This window comes from Python bivittatus, unplaced genomic scaffold (assembly GCF_059951505.1).
Source record: "Python bivittatus isolate LINGU-HERP-01145 unplaced genomic scaffold, Pbiv_v1 ctg000980_np1212, whole genome shotgun sequence".
NCBI classification, from domain to species: Eukaryota; Metazoa; Chordata; class Lepidosauria; order Squamata; family Pythonidae; genus Python; species Python bivittatus.
In genome coordinates this window covers 50,207,842-50,227,471 of record NW_028277125.1, presented here as the reverse complement: position 1 = coordinate 50,227,471, position 19,630 = coordinate 50,207,842, and the positions used below count along the sequence as shown (strand labels likewise).

Genomic DNA, 19,630 nt, shown 5'->3' with positions numbered 1-19,630 from the left:
TCTTTCTTATCTTTTATCATTTTGATGCTCTGAGCTTCATTCAAGAAGGATATAAATGCAAAAAAGAGGGAATCTGGGGACGGGTAACTGACCAGATTATGATCCCAGCCCAGAGATGATGTTGAAGCATTAGAAAACATAGCTTGGTGTAGTGGCTCTGCCACTTCTGAATCATTAGGTATTACAGGCTTCACCAAACTTTGCTTTTTTCTTTTGTTTTGTCTATATTTCAGGATCACCGCTACCTCACCCCCTACACTCCCATCTGCATGGCAAAAGCTGTGAAGAATGTGACGGAAGCTGAAGGCATGAGGAAGGCTCATGTAAGTGATTTGCCCACTTTCCTAAAGCAACAGTCTTCTACTCAAAAAACAGAAAATTATGGGTTCTACTCATTTTTGCAGCATGGAGATATTGCTGGCTGTGGGAAGAATTGTTTTCATTGCAATTGACTGCTGATATATATGGCAACCACTAGATGGATTTTTCCAAATTCTTTTATACTTTTAACTGTTTTCTTTCTTCTCATTTTAATAACAGATTAAGGATGCTGTTGCATTGTGTGAGCTTTTTAATTGGCTGGAGAAGGAGGTATGGCTTTATGGAATTTTGTTATAAGAGAAGTATTACTTGGAGTGAACACTTATGTGAATAGCATAACAGCATCATGGATCTAGGACAGACAGATAACCAACCTTGAGCCATGTAGGCCTTTATGGGTAATGACTAATGTGGGTCCTGCAGCAGAGGTGTAATGTGTGCTATGAGTCCAGAAGGGCCATCAAGTTGTGGGTCTACATTTACTGGGGGAACATAACCTGTTATCTTGCAAGCAGTAAGTTTCTTAATTAATAGCTACTCTGTTTTGTTTGGGTTGAGGCTGAGCCTGTTTTTTCCCATGCGTGTCCTGAAGACCTCCAGGCACTGTGTAGGGACTTCTGCTGCATCTTTCATTTGGCCCAGGATAAAGGTATCTGGGTATCATCTGCATACTGGTGAAACCTCACTCTGAACTGCTGGATGCCACCTCCAGTCTTTATATCCAGCCATGCAGATGTTGAGCAATAGTTGAGAAAAGACCAAACTCTGGGGCACCTAATAATGAAATGTCCAAGGGCCTGGCCTCTCCCCTCCTGCCATCAGAATTTGCAACTCAGGAAGGAGTAGAACTACTGTAAAATGGTGCTTCGAACTTCCAGCTCTCACAGGTAGCCCCAAAGGGTAGTGTGGTCAGTAGTGTTGAAGACTGTCCTACTAGTGTTGTCAGTAGTATTGAAAGTCCAGTAGGACAAAGATGGTCACACTCCTATTTCCAAGCCCTACTACAGGTCATCCATGAGAGCAACCAGTGTGATTTCCATCCCAAGTCTAGGACTGAATGCTCCAGATTATCTATATACTTCAGAGCTCTTTGTAATTGATGTTTAGACCACTTTGTAATTGTCACTCCACATATTGAAGGCTACCATGTTATGGAGGGGAGGGAAGCTGACAGTGACTTATCAAAGAAAATGTAGGTCTGCAGAAAATAAAAAAAAGTAAGACTGAGGAAATGCTACTGTACTGATTTAATGCAACCTTGTCTGATGTCTGCCAGGTTCCCAAAGGCAACATTACGGAAATCATAGCAGCAGAGAAAGCAGAGGAGTTTCGTAGGTAAGAAAAAGACTAAAGCAGGCTGTCATGGGTTACTGCAGACTAGGTTCAGCAAACTTTACAGATGGCAGGAACTGTTAGATGATTTCACATGCCAAAAATGAAGAAATTTGCGTATTCCAAAAAATGAAGAAATTGTGCTTTTAAAAATAAAAACTCGCCACAAAATCTCATGAGATTTCATGTGAGAGCAGATACCTTGTTCCATCTGGCTATCTTGCAAGATTTTAGCCATTTTTAATTTTAAAAATTAAAATATTTTTAGTACTGTAAATTCAACTCTACTTTTAAGACAAAATTAACAAACTTGGATATAGAATCTATTCTGCACCACTCCATCTAACAATTAACCACTGTAGATAGATGTCCCTGGGGGGACCACTAGTCTAGCTCCTGATTATCCCTCCATTTCAGCCTTCCAAATCTTGGTTTCCTACCTATTATTAATCTAGAGTAAGTTGAACAAGTCCTGGCTTGTATGGCCAATCTAGAGTCATTAGATTCTGCATGTCCAATCAACTTCCCTCACTGAACTGCAGTAGTGAAAGATGAAGACCTTGGTTGGCCTTGGTCTCTAAGCATTCAGAGTTGTGTATCTTCTCCCTGTAATAGTTCTTAGCATTTCAAATCCCACCCAGCTAAAGGGGAATGATAATCCTAGCAAAAGAAAACAGGCAAATAAGGTACAGAAGAGTCAGCTGAAGGGAACATGGCTAGGAAGAATCTGAGGTTGTTTCCAGTGATTTGGTATTCTTATTCATGAAATGTATGTCTCTTTCAGCCAGCAAGAAAACTTTGTTGACTTGAGCTTTGCTACCATTTCAAGTACAGGCCCAAATGGTGCTATCATTCACTACAAGTAAGAGCAATAAAAGTCCTTGCATTTAACTGCTGATTGTATAACCCAAAAGGCTTCTAGCATGATAGTATCTAGCAGCTTAGCTCAAATTAAGGAACAAAATGATGACTATAACTGGGTTGCTGTGAGCAAACCTTTTCCCAGCATCCCAACTCATCAAATACGGTCATGTTTGAGGCTTCTTAGGCCTGAAATGATCATCTCCATCAGTGGAAGAATTACTCTAGACTTCTGGCTATTTAGCTTATGTGGGGAGAATCAGAGTCTTCATACTCTCTTGGACTGTCTTTATAGCTGTGTGTGGGAGAAGCAACAAAGAAGAATCTGATTTGTGCCATGACCACCTAGAGGTAGAAAGCTTAATATTGGCTGGCTTTAAGATTTGGTTCCTTTCTCTTCTGGCTGCTTGGGTGTTCAAAACTATTACCAAGAAACTGTCTGAAATGGAATTCCTGTGATTGTTGCTATAGAAGACAGAAATGTGAGGACAGGCTTATCCCTGTTGTCAGGGGCTGCATGACTTAGAGTTTGAAAAACTGCCTTTTTAAAAGAAGACTTAAAAATAGCTTCAGTGAACAAGTGAGTCTTGGTCAGAGTGATTGTTTTAGTATAGAAACCAAAACAGATTTAAATGATGGTTAAAGATGAAGGAAAAGGAACTACCATAGTCTGTATTTACCCATGTTTTGTAAATATGTAAGTATAACACAATACATGATAGTTTAATCCAAGGAATTAAGTTGCCCTTATTTATTTATTTATTTATTTATTTATTTATTTATTTAGATGTTTACAGCCTCCCATCTCATCATAGCAACTCTGGGTAGCTGACAACAGATAAAAATACCATATAAAACAACAATTAAAAAACAACTAATATAGAAAATCTATAATGACCACTGAGGTAAAAAATGTATCTGATAAACTGAACATCCCACAGGGTCCAGCTGACCTCCTAAACTCCAATGCCTGGGAATCCATCCAGATTTTTAAGGCTTTTTGGAAGGCTGGCAGGGTAAGGCCAATCTATTCTTGGAAGATAAGGCATTCCAAAGGGCAAGTGCTGTGACAGAAAAATCCCACTTTCTGAGTCCCACAAGATGATATTCTCCAATAGATGAGACCTGCAGCATCCTTTCTTGCCTGATCAGATGGGATCAGTAGAAATGATCAGGGAGAGGCAGTCCCACTAATAATCTGGCCCTATGCCACAAAAGGCTTTATAGGTGATAACTAGCACCTTGAATTGACCCAGAAGCATATTGAGAGCCAGTGCAGCTCATGCAGCAAAGGTGTAACATGAATGCATCAAAGTGAGCCCATAACTGCCCACACCATTGTATTCTGAACCAGCTGAAGCTTCCAGATGTTCTTCAAGGGCAGCCCCATATAGACAGCATTGCAACAATTCATTTGTGAGGTAATCAAGCCATGAGTGACTGTGACCAGTGCCTCTTGGTTCAGGAAAGGGCGCAGTTGGTGCAGAAGAAGAAGCTGTGCTAAGATCTAGCCATGGCTGCCACTTGTTCCTCTAAGAGGAGTTATGAGTCAAGGAGGAATCCCAAATTGCACACCTGTTCCATTGGAGTGGTGCAAACCTGTCCAGTACAAGATGGGAAATCACTGGATTCAGATTCTCAGATTCAGTGCCACAGTCCTGCTAGGGTTGAGCCAAAGCCTGTTATCCTGGCCCCCACAGCCTCCAGATACCAAGACAAGACACCCACAACATCACTTGGCTGGCTCAGGCATAAATGTAGAGCTGGGTATCGTTAGCATACTGATGATATCTTACCTGTGACTTCAAATGACCTCCCCCAGAAGCTTCATATAGATGTTAAATGAAGTGGAGAGAGAGTTGAACTCTGAGACACCTCACACAAAAGGAGCCTAGGGTTAGACATCTCCCCACTCACCAACACTGACTGGAAGTGGCTTTGGAGGAAGGAGGAGAACCAGTGCAAGATTGTACACCCACCTCCCCCAACCCCTGGTCCTGATCCAGAAGGATACCACGATGGTATTGAAAGCCGCTGAGAAGTCAAAGAAAGCCAGGATGGATGTACCACATCCATCCCGCTCCTGCCAGAAGTTATCCACAAGTGCAATCAATGCTGTTTTGATCAGCAAGGTCTGAAACCTGGCTGAAAGGGGTCAAGATAATTTACTTCCTCCAGAGTCCTCTGCAGTTGCAGGGCAACTGTTTTCTCAACAACCTTCCCCCAAAAGAAGAAATTAGAGACAGGATGGAAGTTGTCCAATGTGGTTAGTTCAGCGATGGCTTCTTGAGGAGGGGGTGACCCATCACCTCATTCAACAGCAGCAGGACAGCCCTCTTCCTCAAAGATGAATTCACCACTGCCAGGACCAAACTACATGTTATCGGCCAGATGGACTTAGCTAATCAGGAGGAACATGGGTCTAATATACAGGTGGCTAAGCTTATTGTTCCAAGAACCTGTCCATTTTATCAGGACTAACAAGATCAAATTCATCCCATGTAACAGAGCCAGACTGAATCACCTCCATGGGTTCTACTTCAAAGCCAGAGTCCAGCTTGGAACAAATCTGTGAGACTTTATCTGACAAATGTCTAGCATATTCCTCACAGCAACCCTGCAAAAGAACTTCCAGTAGGGAGGGTGGTACAGTGGCAGTAATCCCAACTGATCTCTAGTTATCAGTCAGGGTCTCACATCTAGTTATATGTGGGGTAGGGCCTCTGCTCCAGAGTGTCCTGGATGACAGTAGCTACTGTACCACCTCTGCCCTGAATTCTTGGTTGATGCCAGATTTCTAAGAGGCAATAGCCCCCTCCATGCCCATCCAGGTCTTGATTATACATGAACTTTGTGTTTACCAAAACTATTATAGCTAAGAGATCATTCCTGTGTTAGTGCCAGGCATGATGTACATATGGCAAAGTTAATCACCTAACTGTATAATTTAAACAATAACTTTCACAAACTGTATTCCTGAAACAAGATGTTGAAACAATAATTTTGTATTATTATTATTGAATAGGCCTTCTCCTGAAACAAATAGGACTTTGTCCTTGAATGAGATCTATCTCTTGGATTCTGGTGCTCAGTACAAGTAAGTGGGTTATTATTCCTGCAGCTTATGCTCCTATTTGAAGCCAATAAACCTGTTACCACACTAAGTCCCCCTTCTGATCTGTATTAAGTAGGGATAAACTCTGTAAGTCACCTCAGGTTTGTTCTAAAGAAACAGCACTGAGAAAATGATGACTCAAATTATTATTATTCTTACAAGGATAGGGAAACATTTTTTGAACTAACAATTGATTTATTTCATCGTCTATTCCATTGTGATTTCTTGTCTGTACAGATGCTGAACTCGAGCTGTAATGGATGGGCAGTTAATATTTTAGCAGATGTTCTGTAGGAATGCAGAATATGTTAATATAGTATTGCTAAGATGGTGCAATAGCAGAGACCAATTTTTTTCTGAACATATGCTTTCTGCAAATAAAGAATAATAAAACATTGCAATGGGCAAAATATCAAAATAACATTATTTGCCTGGATCATTGCCTGCTACTTCCTACGGTATTCCTACTTTTGAAGGGCCATAAAGACTTGGCTCTTCAAGAAAGCATTTGGGGATGCAGAAGTTTAGCTTAAGTTTAGCTTAAGGGGTGCTTAAGGGTAGAATGAGGCTATAAATGGTAGAGGGACATCTGGCATATTCTAGTGAAAGACATAATCAAACTTTGCACACAAGATAAATTTCTATTGAAATCAGCAGTAGCTTGGTATATAGTTAAGTTGAATTTGTTTGTTTTTTTAATTTTACCTTTGTTTGTTTGTTTGTTTTATGATAAATCAAGGCTGAAATAGAGCTTTGCCTCCTGCCTGGATACTAGCTTGAAAGGTCCCCAGTTCCCAGGAAAACATACAGAAGTTTAATCATTTAGTTTGAGGGGGAAACATAAATTTGTTAAAGATTGTCTACAGATTAGAATGCTTAACATTTGCAGCATTTCAAGCATTCAGAGTATTTAATGTCAGTCTTCTAGTTGTAATCTTCTCAGTGTTACTGCGTATGGGAAACTGAGGCTGTGAGAGAGTAACTTTCCCAAGGCTGCCTACCGAGCTCAGGGCAGAAGTGAGAGTTGAACTGAGGATGACTCAAATTGTAGCCTACTCCCTCAGCCCATTTTGGAAAGATTTAATAAAGATTTAAACTGTTTTATTCAAGTTTGAGGAATGCTGCAGACCTGACCTGCTCTTCAGGAGAAAATGGTTTCTTCAGAATTTTGGCATTTTTGCTAGCCAACATTCTTAGCGGGCCTTTGAATGGGAGCTGTGTGAATGTTCTTTGATAAGATGTACAATGGGATCTTTCTCTTCTCAGACAGTCTAATTATTGGTTCTCTCAGTTTTACAATGAGAAGCAGCCACTTGAGAATAATGAGTTAGCCATCCATAATATTTTCCAAGCTGTGAGGACAGCAGAGCTGAACTAGATGATGTTGAAAAGTTAATTGAAGGACTTTTCATGTCAGGTCATGAGTGGGGCAGAGTGCCTGAAACTCTGAACATAACCAGCTTGGAAAAATTTCTCACTTCAATCTAATGCCCATTAATGTTGATGAATTTGTAAGTGGACTGAAGTAATTTAAGTCCCCAAATTTTCTGCCAAAGTGTATGTAACCTATAGAACAGCCCTTCCTAACATGTAATTTTCCAGATATGTTGATAACAATTCTCAGAATCCTCATTGAGTCTGCTGACTGCCGATTTTAGGACTGCTGTTCAGGGCATGCAGAACGTACCAGATTAGTAAAGGCTTCTGAGGAATCACAGAGATGAAAGACTTACTTTATTAACAAGGCCAGTCTTTTACATAAAGACTAAGGCAGGATTATATTCTTTGTAGGTATAATCCAGCAAGTAGACAAAATAATAGTATTAGGTGGACTTTGAAAATTTCTCCCACTGGATCCAGTTTTTCATGTTTTTGCATCCACTTCTTTTTACTGTTTGCCATACATCCAATAAATTCTGAAGATTTTTTGCTTTCTACTTTATAATTTGGTATTGGTGGTTATTATACACGTACTTATACCTCTGTCACTATAGATGAGCAGAATTCTACTTAGACATCTTCTGGCTTTGGAGTCTTATTAAGTTGCTCATAATTACTGAATCAGACTGATAAATTGAATTTGGTGGGATTTCTTCAAATTTTTCCACATGAATTTGGGTAATTGATTTGTTTGATTTTTGGAATTGAATCAGAATCAGTAAACTAAATCAAATCAACAGGTTGGATTAGAGGTAATTCTTACACATCTAACTGCTATTATGCTTTCAAATAATTTTTTACTACTGTCATTTTAAGTTCTTTGGTGCTACAGCCCTGTGAAAGCACAGTACCCTAAGTCCCCCCCCCCTTTTTTTTTTTTTTACTATGTTAACAGGATTTGTTTCTCCAATCTTGGTTGGTTCAACATAAGGAAATGTATATCTTCTACTTCCCTTTTTCTCTAAAATAACTTTCTTGGCACTAAATCTTGTAACATTTTTGAAATCATGTCGCAATTTTAAATAAAGAGACATCCTTGCATGCAGTTGCAGAACTAGGAAGAGCTTGAGATCATTCAGTATGGCTTCTTGCAATGAAGCCAAGTCCTTTGCTCCTGAAGGTTCTGAACTTCCTTGGCCTGACAACAACAACATGCAGACAGTTCTCCAGTTTGGAATGTTCCATAAGGAGAAAGCAGGAGAGGTGCCAGTGCCAAAAAGGCCAGAGGGATACACAATGGATTTGTTAGAATATATATTTTTTTCTTTTTCATTTTGCTCTAGTATGCTGGCAAACTAGTGGGAAAGTGCTTTTGAGCATGCCAATTTATAGCGGGGAGGAAGCCACATTTTTGGAAGTTGCATTATTACATTTTTTTAATGTGTATCAGATTCATTTAAAAATGTCTTTCAGTATCACCTTGTGGCTGAAATATTTGTGAATCTGTGCTGCACCATAGAATTCTGAAGAAACTTTGTATTTAGGGGGTTTGGAGATAATCTGCTAGTATGTGTGGAAAGTTGCTGCTGCTGCAGTTATTTTCCCTATCCTGCTATTTCACCCTCTGTGTTATTTTATTTTTAGCTATTCATTTTATGCTGTCTTGGAGGCCTGCTAGGTAGATTACATAAATTATAAATCAGATTACATAAATTATAAATCAAAATAATTCAAAGATATTGACTAGATTTGCATATTATGCTAAGCCATATTATGATTTGTTTGGTTTTGGCTTAGTATGTTGCAAAAACCCATTCATTGTTGTTTGTAAGCCCTGATATGTGTGTTAGCATGTTGCCTAAACCAGGCTGCATGCTGGTAATAAAGCTCAATTAAGACAAATCGTGGCTTCATGCAAGGTAGGAACCTAGCCATATGAAATACTAAAAATATTATAAAGTTAGTAATAGCAATTGTTCTTAGTACAACTAATACAAAGCATCAGAAACAAGCATGACATCAGCACAACGTTATCTATTGATTATTTCTTCATCCTGCCATTTGGTAGACCATTTCTGCATTTTAGATTCCAAAGGAAGGCTGATGCACAGAGTTGCTTGATGAATAATCTTATTCAAACTCTGAAATGCTGAAGAAGAGACATTAGTCTTTCACTATCTCTGTGAGATAATTTTATTGTGTAATGCTATTTCTCAGCAATGAAAAGGCCTCTTATAAGTGCTCAGGATAAGCAGTGGCTATTCTTGTGGAATCTTATTCATTCTGTAAAACTATTTGAAAACATCCACAAAATATATTCTTCTTTCATTATGTTATTAGTAGAGTTTGAATCTAATTTTTAATCTTTTCATATTAGCAGCATCTCTTTTTGCTCATTTCTTTTGCTTTTTTTTTTTTTTGAAGGGATGGAACTACAGACGTGACAAGGACTATGCATTTTGGCACCCCATCAGTGTATGAGAAGGTATACAAAATATTTTTTCTTAATTGCCTCTCTCCAAAACATTTTAAGCAGTAAACATTATAGGTTATGTAATTTGCTAGATTGCATTCATTTAATGCAGGGCACTATCTGAGAATCTGAGAATCCTGATAATATGAATTGCCCCTTACATGTAACAGATAACATATCCAGCCTTAGGCATCCAAGGTCATTCACCCTCATGGACACCAGCCTTCATAAGGGAGGGGCAATTATTTGAAAGGTTTCTGTGAGCAGAAACCTTTAAACTGACAGTGTTAGGGAAACAGCAAACAACTCAACAGAGTTGATGATGGCATCTTGCAAACTCCCAAGTCCTCCTATAGCTATAGTGTCATGTTCCCTCAAAGTGTACATTTTCCTAGTTCATATGTACACATGCAGCCTGTTCCAGCATTTCTGAATTAGCCCTGCTCGGTCTGTATATGCATTTGATTGGTTGACTATGCCAGTAGTAGATTCACAGATCCCTAACTATTGTGTTGCCCAGCTGGTGTGTTTATTATCTTATCTTCTGCAGCACCACTGAACATAAGCCCTACATAGATTATTTTTATCCATAGGGCTTTACAATTTACCTTTTATTTTGATCTGCTTGATCTTAATGATCATGTCAGTGCAATTGGTCCATTTTAAAAATATAATGATTACATTTTCATAATGGATTTCTTCTGAAGTTAACTCAAATCTTTGAACAAATGATTGAACAAAGAAAATGAAGAGAAAATTCTATTTTTTCAATAATATAACCTACAGTTAAGGAAAAATAAATGTTCCAAAAACAAAATCAGCATGCATCATCTTGTTCCCAGTTTTTTCCCCTTTGCAGTAGTTATCAAACCAATTATTTTTGCAGCTACTTTGAAGAGGTGCAGCAGGTTAGATAGGACTCCATTTTTTTCTCATTAGCAGACCTATCCTAATTTTTATTTTTAAATTAATACATAAAATGCTATGCTTTCGGTGCAAGCAACATTATATAAAGCACAGAAAAAGAATAAGTAGTAAGCAAAGGAAATTAAAGGCAGGTAACAAGAAGAAATACAGCTAAATCTGGTTTATACCCACACAGTTTATTATATCTCCATATCTTTATAGCTATTGCAAATCATCCTTGCATCCACCACATCCATATCACACCTTTAAACTTCTCATTAAACTTCTCATTCCTCTCTTTTGAGGAACTCATCAACTCCATCTAATCATGACTGCCTTGGTTTTCTCCTTCCTCTCAATGCATTCACTCTTTATGTATTTTCTTTGCAATTTGATCCTTATTCATTCTCTCTACATCCTCATACCACTTCAAGGTACTTCTTTTGCATTAGTCACCCACTTTTATATTCTATTATTTATCGCCTATTCATTCCTTACCCTACATCTTATTGTTTTACCACACACACTTCTTAAGTACCCCATTCCTACTGCATTCAGCTTTGTTTTTCCTGACATAACTAACTCTCACTTTCTTATAAGTGGGCAGAAACACACTCTTATATAGATTAACATTTACTACTTTTGACAAACACTCATTCCTTATTGCAAACTATGTATTAACCATTATCTTTCTATCAGAATTTATCCATCCATTTTCCTGTCTGGTAAACATTCTGCCAAGATACAAAAATGCATCTACTTGCTTAATTTTTCATCACTTATGTCTATATCTTACAATTGTTCATTCTATTTCCTGTGTCAAACATAACTATCTTGGTCTTTAATATGTTAATTTTTGGATCCCTATTCCTTGTTTATCATACAACCTATCTAATATTTTTTGTAAATCATTCAGGTCTTCAACCAGCAGCATTCCATCATCTGCATACATTCATTGACAAAATGATAAAAACCTTTTGAACATACTGTAACCTTCATTATTCCTTATAGATTTATCCATAAATACATTAAATCTTCAAGAGGACATCACACATCCTTGGCTTCACTTAATCAAACATTTTCTCTAAATCAATAAATGTATAATAAACTAAGTTTCTCACATTTATACATTTCTCTGTGACCTGTTGAAAAGTCAAAATCTGGTCTGAACATTTCTTGCTTGGTAGAAAGCTGTAGTATACATCCCAGATTTGGGTGATTGTTACTTCTCATAACCTTTCACTCAGAATTTTGCCAAATACCTTCCAAGGCATGCTTAACAAACTAATACCAAAGTCATTTTTGCATTAATTCTTGTAACTTTTCCCTTTGTATAAAAAACAATAATGCCATTTTTCCAGTTGTCAGGCATAGATGCATCTTCAGCTATGTATTAAACAGATCACATAGCCAATACACAAGCAAACCATATGTATATTTTAATATTTCTCTGACTACAGTGTCTATACTTGCATCCTTAGCATTCTTCTACATTTTCATAACATTTACAACTTCCTTTTCATTTTTTTCCCTTGGATACTAACATTTATAGCATTTGTTCCAGTTCTGTGCCTTGACTTGTCAATATCCTTCCTATATAAATCTCTAAAATATTATTTCAACATGTTCTTGTTTCAATTTTTTCTCTCTCTCTATTATACTGTTTTTCCTCTATATACATTTTTTCTTTTACATGCAATTTTTCTTAGTCACAGCCTCTCTCACATTCCATCAGATATTTTTCACCTTCCCATTAGAGTAACCTTATCCATTTGTAACATCACATTGTTGTGAGCCACCCAGAGTTTGGTACAAGATTGGCAGTTATATAAATATTTTAAATGAATAAATAAAATAATAAAATAATTGCTTTCACTCTGTTCCAGGCAGCCTCTTGCAGTCATTCTACATCTATATCCAAGAAATATGTGCAGTATACTGACATAGCTTAATAATTTTCTTCTGGTCAGTGACAGAAACTCTGAATACAAATGTATAGCAGAGCCAGGGAGAACATTTATGGCAAGTCCATGTAAAGGCTGAATGTATGAAAGCTGGAACTTTTAGCCTACAGCCCCCATCCCTATCAGTCTTAGAGACATTTGTGGATTATACTGTTCTTCATTAGCCATCAAAATTAACTGCAACTTCAAATATATTGATGGATATCAGGCCAGAAATGAATACAGACTTATTCTGGGCTACAAATGACCTGCAGACTAGACATTTATTTTTATTTGTTTTATTTACTATGTTTCCTTTCTTTGCAGGAGTGTTTTACCTATGTTCTGAAGGGTCACATAGCAGTCAGTGCAGCCATATTTCCTAATGGAACCAAAGGTTGGTTGTTTTCACTTTTCAGCATAATCATCACCAGCTGTGGTGATGTCTTCATTTTCATTATTCAATTGGAGTTGGAAGGAGGCATTTAGGTCATGGAATCCAAGTGATTAGAATGATAGACTGTGTCAGTAGAGAGTTCAGTTCAAATCCCTATTCAGCTCTGAGTGTCTCAGTTCCAAATGGCTCACTTGGTGACTTTGGGCCACCTATTGTGTCTCATGGTACATTCACTCATTGTGTTAAGCCATTAACAATATTTTTCCCTAAGTCATAGTTGATTGGGTTCACACTGTATTAAAGTATAAACCAGGGTTTACAAACAATAGCACCTGACCAGATTGTTATAGAAACTTTTATCTGGTTTGTGTGTTGTGTGTTGTACTTCCAATATGTTACAGTAGAAACTATAATGAAGTAAACTCTTGCCTTCATTATTTTGTACTGATGTGCAATTCCTATCATGGATTGGAACTTTCCAGAGTTCCACAATATTTAATTTCTCCTCTGTATCATGCTATTCTGGCAATTTTCCAGAAGTTAATTCTTTAAACTAGAAAGAATTTGTGGTGCTAGACATGGTCTGGCCATCTTTAATCTGTGATACCAAATCCAGAACACCACAAATTATTTTCTGTTCAGGGAGTTAATATAAGGAAAATCACTAGACTATCACTAATTAATTTAGGGAATTAGTTAATTTAGAGGATTAATTTAGGGAAAATCACTAGACATAATGGCCAGATCAGCATGTTCCAAAGGAGAAACAGAACATTTTGTTCCCCAAACTATTTCCTATTACTTGGCTTTCTTGATTGTGGAGTAGTAAAAATATAGCTGTAACAAGGATAGCTTGGGAGTTGTTAAATATGTGTATCTTGATAACTTCTACTTTGGTATGTAGGTCATCTCCTGGACTCCTTTGCTCGCTCTGCATTGTGGGATCAAGGCTTAGATTACTTGCATGGCACAGGTCATGGAGTTGGTGCCTTCCTCAATGTCCATGAAGGTCCATGTGGCATTAGCTACAAAACATTTGCAGATGAACCTCTGGAAGCTGGAATGATTGTTTCTGATGGTAATTTGCCCCTGTTGATTGTTATATGAAAATATATGTAAACCACATTGGGTAACTGTGTTTTGCTTTTTTTTTGCTTCTGGAATATTTATTTGTATAACAATGTTTAAGCCTTAAATACTTTTTGGTTCCATTTTACAGGGAAGGACTAGAAAGCAGTGGTATTTCCTCAGAAAATAAACATGAATAATATAATTATCATACTACTTTGCATTTATGAAGTATCTTCAAGTATTCAGACTTTTTTACACATACTATATCTCAATAATCCTTAAAATAGTTCTATAAGGTCAACTACTCGGTTTTTGACAACGGACATCTGAAAGATGGTTTCCTAGATTATGTCACAGACTTTTAGCCACTGGGATGGTTCATCCATTCATTTTGTATGCACTGAGGCCTGAGCTAAACATGGCACACTTTCTCTTATCAACTATGTGAAATTTGAGGAGCTGTTGGCCAATAAATACTGCTATTGAAATGTCTTGCTGAACATGGTCCCTATTCTTTTTATACCTTTGAGACTTTTACACCAGAGCGCTTTGAATTTATACTTCAGTAAAATAGATTCTTAAGCTTGATTAGGCTGGAATAGAAGCCTCATGAAGCATTTGTGCTTGAATGGGAGATGGAAGTTTTGCTTATCTCTGTGAATCCCTGTTTGACCATTAATACTCAGGTTTTTCAATGAATATTTCTTAGAAAGTTTGATTTTTGTGAGAGTTTTATTCTAAATTTTTTTTCCCTTAACTATGTCTCCATAGAACCTGGTTATTATGAAGATGGCTGTTTTGGGATCCGAATCGAAAATGTTGTCATTGTTGTTCCTGCTCAAACAAAGGTGATTGATCTTTTAGCATCTCCAGGACATAACTTTTATGTGCAGTGCCTCCCAGATGGTGTATTTAGAAACTTAATCTAAAATAAATAAGCCCATTACTCTTACAGTATAGAGTTCCCAGCATATGGCTCAGAACACAACATGATTTTGGAAAGTATCCTAATTTTCACATTTCCTTCCCTCTGGCATGAGCAGAGTGAGGGCTTTGGGCACCAATGTGCCTTTGAACATCTCCTTTGATGCCTGCCAAGCTTCTGGCCCAGATGGCTGTTAATTTTTATTTGATTCTTTTTATTAAAGAAAAATTAATGAGTAATTGGCATGCTGCAAAGCCTCCTTATTTCCAAAAATCCCTGGGTCCCATACTGATTATTTAGGTTTGCTTAGGAAATAAAGGTGAGGGCTATCTGTAGTCCTGGGCTTCAAGAAAATACTAAGTAAGCTGGGTTGGGTCTGGAGCAGGACATAATGAACAATATCACCAGTGTGTGTGTTTTGAACTGGCATGACAACCATTTTTGAAAGCACCCAAGACATGCCCTCAGTCTAAACATCAGTTCACAGAGTTTGACTATTCAGCTTACCTGATTGCTGACAAAATCCAGAGATTTTATATTTGATCAGAACAGAAGTGTTTGCTATGCCTACATACTTTCATGCTAGATTGTGTGGTTGGAATTTTTTTAACAAGTGGGGAACAGTTTGTTTTAAATCACAGTGCATATCTTTAGAACAGAGCAAGACAGTCTGGTAAGTCCCCACATACTTATCTCTGTTCATCTTTATGTGCAGTTTGCATGTAAAAAACTCCTCCAATGACTAAGTTATTTTTTCTCCTTCACAGTATAACTTCAGCAACAGAGGGAGTTTGACTTTTGAACCATTGACCCTAGTCCCGATCCAAACTAAAATGATACAAATTCACTTACTGACCCAAAGAGAGGTAAGAGAGATAAAAAATTGCGTTGTGTTTTATTCGGAAGCTTTTATCCTGAAGTTTGAAATCAAATCAAAATGGCAATACTCATCTCTTATTTATAGCCAAACATATCTCAGTCATTTCTGTTATAAAACTTGGCTGGAAGATAGAATGAATAACACCAGGGGTATTTGGCGAAAGAGTTCAGGGTGGTTGGATAGAAGAACCTCCTGATTTACAAAGATTTCAGAAATACAGTGTATTACATTTACTGAAAAGGAGGACAGCCCTGGCCTTAAGATGACCAACCCAAAGAAAGACTAGATTAAAAAAACAACAACTCTCCATTATCCTATTCTCAGTGAATTAAGGTGATTTTAAATGTGTGTGTGCGTATGTGTGTGTGTGTATGTGTGTGTGTGTATGTGTGTGTGTGTATGTATGTATGTATGTATGTATTTTCCCTGCTTCTCTACTCTGTCAAGAACAAACACAAACAAAACTACTCTACTCAGAACAAACACAGAATATAAAAATTTAAAAACACATTAAAATTATGCAAGTTATATGAGGGTTGTTTTTTTTTTTTGTTGAGCCACTGAGGTTATTGTGTAGTAATGCATTTATGGTTTCCAGATACTTTATCCAAACTCAGGTTCAAGTGCATAGTTATAAAACTTCCCAAACATACTCTAGCTATCATATAATATATACATTTGCTGAACTACCAAGGAGGGACTAGACAACTTTAGGGACTCTGTAAATGCCTATTGAGGGCCAGGAAAAAGTTGGAGATGTTAGTAGGGAACCTCAACATTAGTTTTGGGGAAGCGCATATTCTTTTTCACCTGTGCCACCATTCTCCTTTGCAATATGAGCAGATTCACATATGAATAACAGCCACAGAAAGTTTGCTAATAGTACTGAAACTTTAGCAGGGCGAAGGCTATGAATTGTAACTTAGTAGAAGAGGAAGCAAATCCTCACCAGGGTCAACAATATTATTATGTGCTCCATTTATAACTTACTATAATGAGCTGAATTTCCTAATCATGTAACCAGAACATACATTAGAGAGAGTTATTAGAAGCTTCTTGCAGAAGTATAAAAATCTTTAACAATGAAATATATCCTGATCCCTCCCTAAAAGCCTACTATAAGCATTGGGCACACAGTGGGCAAAACAATAACAGCAAATTCTGCAGATAGTACTAATGGGTAAGAGCAGCATTTTTGAAAGTAAGGCTGGGTTATTGGGATCCTGAACAAACCCTACTTATTCACAGCAAACACTGGTAAGTTTAAGACTCAAAACCAAAAATAATATTATCAAACTCATAGCAGTAATAAGTCAATCTTATATTGTATATAAATCATGCATCTAATTTATGGGATCAACTCAAATCTTTATTATGGTCATAGACCAGCATAAATGGGATCAACAAATGCATACATACCTATGTGGATGGATGGATGGATGGATGGATGGATGGATGATAAATTAAAATAGCATGTCATGGAATAAATGAAGTGTAATATTTCTGACAGATGTTTTAACATTGTATCCTGTCACATAACTGTTTATGTAGTGGAGCTTGCCCTCTGGAACAAAGTTCCCCATGAGATCCAGGTGGCCCCTACTCTGCTGTTGTTTAGAAGAGCCGTGAAGACCTGGCTCTTTACCCAAACTTGGATAAGGGAGAGTGAGATCCTCACTTCATGGTGCTTGCCATCTTTAATCTTTCTTTTATGCTTTTTGATTTTATTGTAATTTTTTTGTTTGATTGTTGTGAGCCTCCCAGAATCATTGAGAGTTGGGCCACATACAAGTTAATAGATGATGATTTCTCATCAAACTCCAACCTCAGGTTTTGTATAGCATTTGGAATGAGAGAACGACAAAGTTGCACTTGCCTGTTTGAGGTTTTTAGAAAGTCAGTACAAATGTCACAGACACTCATTTTCTTTTCCAAGTGACGTCCAAGATGGCTAGAGAGCAGGATGCATTTTGCCTTTTTTTTTTTTTTTTTCCGGGCAGACAGTTTCTTTCTTTTTCCCTCCTCTTAGTGTGACTGGCTGAATGACTACCACAGAAAATGCAGAGAGGTGATTGGGGCAGAACTTGAACAACAAGGAAGACATGAAGCTCTCCAGTGGCTCATTAGGGAAACAGAGCCAATCTCTCAAATACCCTAACAGCGTTTTTGTTTTTTTTTTGGATGTAATTCCTTTTTAAAATTACATATGCAGGACTGGTTTGGCTTTACAATAATGATTTGGGGAAGGCATGACATTTTTAAAAATAATAATCAAGAGAAATAGAAGAGAAAGAATGGGCAAGATAGACGGTGAGAGGATTTATTCCCCTGTGATATTCTCTCTCTTTTTCCTTTTGATAATGAACAAAATTAAATTCAGAGCTGTGAAATCTGTGTCTTAAAGAGTGAAAAGATGGGTTAGTGAGGAAGAACACATGGCTGTGGGACTGATCGCTGGGTCTGACTGATCAATTTGCTTGCATAAAGAACATAATCCAAAGTAAGAAAACCTGTCATAATGTGAGTTGACTCTTGATGGCAATTTTGTCAAATGGTACACATGTCTGCTAAAATTGTTGTCTGTATAGGTCTAGGTTTCCTGAAAAATAGCGTTCATCATAATCATCCCTGAAAAATTTTAGCATCTGCCTTTGCTGCATCTCACGCTTTAGAAAGGTTGTTGGTTACATGCATGTTTATCATTCAGTAAAGGTGATCCCAAGCAATACCTTGCATTTCTGGATTATTCATCACATATCATACACCATCCAGTGCATGCTGGCTTCATCCCTATGCTTGCCTCCTCTGAAATAAGTCCATTGCATTCAGTTGCTTTTATTCCAAGACCCTTAGGACTGCAGCCTCAGCAGATTATGTCCTGATAGCGTCATGCCATCTCAACTAAGTCTGAGCAATTTATTTTCAGTAGATCCAAATAATAAATGGAGCAATCTGCAGTTGAATAATGTCAAGGAAAGCAGGGGATGGGGTAGGTGGTGTCTTTTTTGTACATTACAAATTCTGAAACTCTTTTGGACACAGGTAATAATACCCACCTTGTTGAAGCATGCAATATAACACAACAGAATTCTCTCATGAATGTGTATTTCTCTAGGTTCTAAATGTGTGTAATAAGTAAACATAGTATCAGCAAATGCAAGGGTCTTTTGAATGTTTGAATGAATCCTTTATGGGTTTTTTTTTTTTTAGTCTGCAAGAGCTCCAAGGATCTACAAATGTTGACTCCTTACTGATAAGTTTAGTCCAACATTTTTTCTGATAACTTGGGGTCAATAGAATGTCCAATCCTTATAATTAAAGTAGACTATACTTTTCTTCGGGTATTTCAAAGCATGAGAAAGTAGCTGGCAGCAAAGCTTTGATTCTCAGTATATGTTATTTTTGTGCCATTCTGTATGCAACTCTCTGCACTAAGAGCATTCTGGATCTGCAGAAGTAGTCCCAGAGAGAGAACTCAGATTGACTGTCCCCTTTGGCTATACTGGAAATGATGAAAGTTGCCATTTATCATATTTTTATGTGTCCCATATTGGGGAATGGTCCCTAATACAATTTGTGCGTGTTGCAAAGCACACTTTTCCATGGAGGACTGTGATAACGTTCAGATGTATTGATGAATTAAAAATACGAAATCGAAATAGTTCAAGCTTGTTAATGTGATGACTTATAGGATACCAACATTTGGTATTTGAAATTTAAGAGACGTTTACTGAAATAATTCTTCATGAAGCATATAAAAATGCTTGACCTGCCACACTATATACAGAGCAATGCAGCTTGGAGAGGGAGAATGTAGCAGTAGTTGACTTAAAACCAAGTATGGCCGCAGCCCTTTTGTGATAGGGCTACAAAAACAAAACAAAATACAAGTGCAGCCTTAGGTTGAATCAAGAGAAATATACTTTCCAAATCATGGAAAGTAGTTGCTCCACTTAAATCTGCACTGTCATACCCCACCTCAAAATATTTTGGCCAGTTCTAAGCACGTTTGAGAATGATTCAGAC

General features: G+C 37.4%; 1 protein-coding gene across 3 annotated transcripts in view; it reads left to right on the top strand.

The window, feature by feature from the left end:
- The window catches only part of XPNPEP1 (X-prolyl aminopeptidase 1), a 39,219-nt gene extending 19,948 nt beyond the window's left edge, over positions 1-19,271 (top strand). For all 3 annotated transcript variants that reach the window (XM_007438830.4, XM_015889953.3, XM_088131611.1), the window contains 11 exons: positions 234-323; positions 541-591; positions 1,598-1,656; positions 2,438-2,515; positions 5,540-5,611; positions 9,434-9,494; positions 12,659-12,728; positions 13,633-13,806; positions 14,571-14,647; positions 15,492-15,590; positions 17,634-19,271. In XM_007438830.4, coding sequence (XP_007438892.1) covers positions 234-323; positions 541-591; positions 1,598-1,656; positions 2,438-2,515; positions 5,540-5,611; positions 9,434-9,494; positions 12,659-12,728; positions 13,633-13,806; positions 14,571-14,647; positions 15,492-15,590; positions 17,634-17,762 — 960 coding nt within the window. In that variant the 3' untranslated portion in view covers positions 17,763-19,271. The remainder of the gene's footprint in view (positions 1-233; positions 324-540; positions 592-1,597; positions 1,657-2,437; positions 2,516-5,539; positions 5,612-9,433; positions 9,495-12,658; positions 12,729-13,632; positions 13,807-14,570; positions 14,648-15,491; positions 15,591-17,633) is intronic.
- Positions 19,272-19,630: the final 359 nt, after the last annotated feature.